Below are 6230 nucleotides of genomic sequence, written 5' to 3'. Positions count from 1 at the left end.
GCAACGGTTTCACTTACCCTGTTAGAAGCGAATCGCTCGAGTACTCGTAACACTCTCCAACGGGAGTGACAAAAACTAATAAGAAAATAATAAATCGGATGTACTCCAAACAAAATTACGATACTATTTCGCGCGATATTCTCGTGAACGTTTCGAATCGAGTTTCTCGTAACGCGTGGCTTTGGATTACCGAGCGATGGTTTCACTCGCCCTATTAGATGCGAACCGATAATATCGAGTACTTGGAAGAATGTCGAATAAAAGTAGCGAAATATAAGGAGAATAATAGACCAGTATCGCGAATGAAATTACTCGACGTAGAGTTCTTTTACACGATTTTCTTGGGAACGGTTCAAACGAAGCTGCGGTTGCTCACAACGAGTAGAAGGGTAAATTACGATCTCGTCGACATTCTTCGCCGTTTCCTTTGTTTTTCCAGGGCAAAGGATTCGCAACAAGTACGAGAAAATATAAAATCGGGATCTGTTGGCGAGCCAAGAGCATTGTTTTTCGTTCTTTATTGGAATCGTAACGCGGTTACGTTCGCTTTTGCGGTAAATGGTTTCGGTCGCGAGACATCGGGCTCGTAGCTCGCGTTAAATGAGATCGAGATCGTATTACGAGGCATCGAGGGCTCGCACGGGGTGTGGTACGGCCGAACGTACTCGATCGTTTCGTTAAATAACGCGCGCGCCTCGTGGGACTCGCGCGGAGCGGATTTAGCGCGGCGGTCGACGCGTTAAGGTAGGAACCTCCGCGCGGAGAATTATTCAGCAAGGGACTCGTATTCGTTGAAACGTTGCCCGGTATGCCCGGTGGTCCGCCCGTTAGAACAATATTTTATGCCTAATTGATGCAAAGTAAGTCGTAAGAACGTCCGCTGATTTGAATTGTTAATAGGCTGAACGCGGCCCATTGATGTCTAATTATCATGTACACCGCGATTCAATGGCATTACAACGAGGGCCGGGAGGGGGAACTATGAATCATATTGTAAGACAAATGAATTTCTCAGTATTATATGCAAACCAGCCGGCGGAGCGTTGTTATCAACGATTTTGCAACGAAAAGTCCGCGCGCCGGTAAGGTAGTCAATAATTATCCTGCCACCGCGCAGTAATAAATCAATGCTTAGAAACGAAATGACAGGGACGATGGCCGTTGATAATACACGTGTATACGAATGTACGCTAATTGCACGTGCCGGAGAGATATATACGACGAGAGCTCGGGGAGATTAGACGAGCCCTCCCGGTATATCCTGCTGATTTCAGACGGTGTGTCCGTCTTGCGCAACGCGCCGCGGTGTTGCAATAAACATTGTAACGTTAATGCTACGGGCTACGGTCGCAATAACCGTACGAGTACACCTTCGAAGAACGTCGCTAAATTTCGACGATCGTCGACCCTCGCGAGACGAACGCTCGCGAATAATACTCGACCGTGGGACGTTGGCTCCGCGGAGGAAATTATCGGGATCGAGAAAATTAAACTCGTATTACGCGCTAGTAAACGCGTGTCTGTAATTTCGATCGAATTACTGGCAAACACGTGCTCTAAGAAATTGCAAAAGTAAAAGCACAATCCGTAGACTCGTATATCACCGACGCGTAAAATTGCGCGAATTCGGAATTTTTCTACATCGAGAACATACGCGTCCATCCCAAACACTCGTCTCCGTAGATTCGCATTCAAAGAAATCGAGAACAATCTTTCGAATTCCCCCGTTCGTTACAAACCCGGTGGAAACTTTTTCCAAATATTCGACGTTACCGGAAATGTTCCTCTCTAAACCACGGGTTCCCTGCCGTCTGCGCTCGCGTTGACAATTTCTAAAACGACCGTAATAAAGAACGTTAATAAAACGCTTCCGTTGAGACTCATTCGCGAAGAGTAGAAGGTGGGCCCCCCTCGGTCCCCAACTATCGGAACATTCGAAGGCCGCGTTCGAACTTTCCTAAAAGAATAAAGTACCTCGGCCCACGCTGGTGGAATCGTTCTCTCCTCGCCTCGGGGTTCCTGCGCGGCGGGGCATTGTTCGCGACTCGCGGCGCGCCGCTTGGGAACAGGTTGAATCGGTTGCGATTTCAGGGCCTTAGGTGCGCGGTCGCGCGGGGCCCCGCGCACGTGTGCGCATGCGCGAGGGCCACGTACGCGGCGGTGGCACGCGTGACACGCATCTCATTCCGAATAGGTCACGGAGTTCGTAAGAACCACGGCCCGGTTTTGCGCTTATGTACGTTTATGGTGCGTGCACGGTGGAACGCGGCGCGAACGCGATGGCACCGCCGCGCTACGTTCCATGGGATTCCATCGCGGGAGAACGCTAGCCGGGGTCGCGTTACGGGGTTTTCGCGTCGCCGATCGGTGCCGTTTGCCGCGATCGTGGCTGTTAACCGATGATGCACGGCGCCTCTGATGCACGATCGGACGCTAGGCGAGGCGGTAGATCATCCGGCACCTAACAAAAACGATAGAGAGCTTTTCCGCGCGCTTCGAGTGATTTATACGAATCGCCGCAGCCACGGGTGTCCGTGCCGTGTAATTTACCAACGAATTGATTATTCTTCGCGTCGGTGCTATCGAACGTCCACGACGCTCGATCGTCTCGCGATCACGATCGCGATTCACTCCGTATCCGAGCGAGGAGGTAAACGCCAACCGCGCGGTCCTCGACGCCTTCGATTCCTATCGCGCCGTTATTAAACCTTTTACAAATAAGCTGCTTTCTTTCATAACGTGTACACGGGTTTTTATACACGGTACGTTCGATCGTAGGTCTCGATGAATATCGTGTGTAAAAATTGATACGTGCACGGTACGATTGATTCGAGAAAATGTAACACACGGATGGGTAGACTGAGTTGTGTAAGTATATACGATCGCAGATAATATCGAAAGGGGATTTTCTTATCGGTGGACTCGATGGGACGATTTGGAAACGTTTTATAGACACTGATAAAATACTGGGGAGTGTTTCATTATATTTATCGTATCGCTTGTCCCGCTTTTGTAAAAGTAGTGGAAAACGTACCCATAGTAAGTTATTCCGATAAAATAGAATACGAGTACATCGCTACGATCGTTTAATTCGAGCCATACGTACACCGTCATACGCTACGCGACACATTTTGACTCCGCCGTTCGTGCACGACCGTACTCGTCAAAGGGTTAACAGCTTGACGACGGAATTTTGTTTTTTTTTTTTGTTTTTTGGGGAAACTCGCACGGTTTACATTCATCGATATTGGCAACACTGTGATCGATCTTTTGACCGCGACAGGCAATAAAATTGGTGACAAACGGTGGTAGCGAGGGATGTGACAAGTTACAGTGTGATTTTTACGAAAAAGGTGCAAAAGGTATTGTCCGAAAACTCTTTGTCTTCTTTCTGTATATAATACTCGTTTCTATCGTCGATCAAAGCGACTTGTCGGAAGATGTATCTACAACTTGAAACGTTTATTTCGTACAATGAAAAATAATTGGCGAGATTCCAGGCTTGAAAATTCGGTAGAGAAGATGGCTCGCTTTCGTGTCATTTTACGAGCGGTAATACCGGCGACGATTATCGGGATTCGGCATTTTTTCCAGTGACGAGCGTAGGAAGAAATAAAAGAAGAATAGGTCGCGTTGTTTTGTTTCCAAATAATACGATGGCGCGAATAAATTTGCGAGAATGCGATTGATTTTGAAGGATAACATTTTTAAATAGGAAAGTTCGTTCGTGCAAATGTGTCCATCGAGACTGGTTTAATCGCATAGGACCCGGTGTCTAAGTGTTATATCGGAGACGACTCGATTATTGTCAATTGTTGTCAAAAAACGAGGAAACGATAAAATTATTTACCTTCGAGTCTTTTGTTCCGTGCATCGATTTCATCGGAACGTACTAGTTGTTAATTTCCATGAAAATCTGTTTCGCATTGATTATCGGCGCGAATTCGAACGATAAAGGCGTACGCGTTGGGAGGGTCAAAATTATTCCGGTCCGATTGGTTGAAGCGTTTGCCGGCAGGTGGCAGCACCGCCTTGAGACAGACCAGTCGTTTTATAGCGCGACGAATGGTGGGGGAGAAGCAGTATGGCGCAGAATCGCATGCACAGTCGATTGCACGACGTTGAGATGGTTTAGTGCTGCCTGTAACTTCGCATTAGAAAGGCGAGCATTCAGCGGCAAAACCGTCAACGAATTGGACACTGATTTCCTTCATACGGAATAAGGTACGTTTCGATTCCGATAGATTCCGTGCACGATCATCGACGAGCACGTCTTTTATCGATCCACGAACTGTTTGTGAAACCGGTTTTTCCGCCGCTCGCGCTCGAGGGAGATCGTTCGTTTCGTCGATGCTCGTAGCCGTACCGTAGACCTTGTGACAACGCACGTGGACGCCAATTCGAAACGAGGAACGACGTCCTCGTTACGAAGCTCGCGATACGATTCAAGTTATAGAAACCGAAGAATGTAAACAATGTAACTTCCATGGCGCAACGAGCAGTGTATCGGGCTGCGGTGCCAGAGGTCGCGAGTTCGAGACTCGTGACGCGCGGTACCTTTTTTTAAAAAGCTTTTTTCCATCGTTGACGAACATCGTCGCAATCCCGTCCGCGTTCGCGGTTCGTGCGTCGAGTAATCGCGAACGAATTGAAATTTTTACGTCACCGAGACGTAAAAACGCGTGTATCTATCGTGTCCGCGGAGAATCACACGACATCGTTGTTTATTCGTAGAACACCGCACACCCGTGGACACGGACGAGACACGGAAGCGTAGGAACGGTATCGCGCGCCTTTCGCAGCTTCGATTGGCGTCGACCGGAAGCCACGAGATGCCGTTCACGGCGGACGCAGCCGCCAGCCAGATCCAAGAGCGGTTGAAGAACCTCTATCATCTGGTATACGAGATCGAGATGCAACGCGCTAGATCGGAACAGGACCTGAACAATATCGTCAAGACTTACGAGAAGGTCACGCCGGAGGACAAGGTCTCTCTGTATTATCAACAGAAGTTAAAGAACCTTTACAGCGCGGCGGTGGGGGGCGCGTTGCAAGAAGAGGAGATACTGCGCAAGGCGTTGGTGAAGATCAACGAGATCCGCGCGATCAGGAACGAACGGCGCATACAGGCCCGCAATGCGGGCAACAAAGAGACCATCAGACGCGGAGCCCTGATGAAGATGCTGTTGAGCACCGCGCAGACCCTCCCACTCTACGTGGGCAAGACACCCGGTGCTAAACCCCCGCCACTATGCGGAGCGATCGCCGCCGAACCCACCTACATCGCGAAGATGGGCGACATGGTGGCGGCGTTGGTGAAGGGCTCGGAGGAGGAGGAGAATTGGATCCTCGCGGAGGTGGTGCAGTTCAATGCAACGACGAACAAGTACGAGGTGGACGACATAGACGAGGAACAGAAGGACAGGCACACGTTGTCACGGCGGCGCGTGGTACCGTTACCGTTGATGAGGGCCAACCCGGAAACCGATCCACACGCCCTCTTCCCGAAAGAGTCCATCGTGATGGCGCTCTACCCTCAAACTACCTGTTTCTACAAGGCGGTGGTGAATCAATTGCCAACCACCGCCACCGAGGAGTACGAGGTTCTCTTCGAGGACGCGACCTACGCGGACGGTTATTCACCGCCGTTGAACGTCGCTCAGCGTTACGTGATCTCCATCAAGGAGAGCAAGAAGAACAAGAGCCAGTGTTAATGGAAGGGCCCGGACGAGCTCGCGGCAGTATTATTATCCTCGATTCTCGCGCTCGTTACCGTTAGTACCTTTCGTCGTTTCACCCGCGCGCATACCCCTCCCCCTCCTTCTTCCTTTTTTCTACCAGAGAGCGAGAAAGAGAGAACGTTGATTGGAAACAATAAAGTTCACGATTTTCGAGTACCGGATTATCACTGCGTATTGCCCATCTCGTAACCGTAAACCCCTACCCGGAGATCCCCGCACGTATCCGTCGGTCTTTTTCAACGAAATCACATGGTTTGTTGTTAAAGTTCCACCAGAAGAGAGCGTAGGGGGAGGGGTGGGTGGGGAAATAAGCACGTACCGACGGTTAGGGTCCCATTTCCGCGATACTTGGCATCGATCGGGGGGTAGGGGGAGGTAATCGGCGTAGATTACACGACGATAATAGGCGGCATCCTTGTACCGGCGCGGGCGAGTGGACCTTAACCTGGACTCGTCTGACCTTTCGTGGAATCGGTTCTCCGTGACTGT

At 50.0% G+C, this 6230-nt stretch overlaps 1 protein-coding gene across 1 annotated transcript; it reads left to right on the top strand.

The window, feature by feature from the left end:
* The first annotated feature begins 4085 nt into the window (after positions 1–4085).
* Positions 4086–5894, top strand: Sgf29 (SAGA-associated factor 29). The gene is made up of 2 exons (XM_076320060.1): positions 4086–4224; positions 4735–5894. Exon 2 carries the CDS (start codon positions 4833–4835, stop codon positions 5712–5714), a length of 882 nt encoding a protein of 293 aa, XP_076176175.1. The 5' UTR covers positions 4086–4224; positions 4735–4832; the 3' UTR covers positions 5715–5894.
* The last annotated feature ends 336 nt before the right edge of the window (positions 5895–6230 follow it).

The sequence above is a fragment of the Ptiloglossa arizonensis genome, chromosome 9, assembly GCF_051014685.1.
Source record: "Ptiloglossa arizonensis isolate GNS036 chromosome 9, iyPtiAriz1_principal, whole genome shotgun sequence".
In the NCBI taxonomy this organism is placed as follows: domain Eukaryota; kingdom Metazoa; phylum Arthropoda; class Insecta; order Hymenoptera; family Colletidae; genus Ptiloglossa; species Ptiloglossa arizonensis.
The sequence above is the reverse complement of the archived record's forward strand: the minus strand, read 5'-3'. Positions and strand labels throughout refer to the sequence as shown.

Coding starts and splice junctions, on each gene's coding strand:
- Sgf29 (XM_076320060.1), top strand. CDS start 4,833: ATGCCGTTCACGGCGGACGCAGCCGCCAGCCAGATCCAAGAGCGGTTG.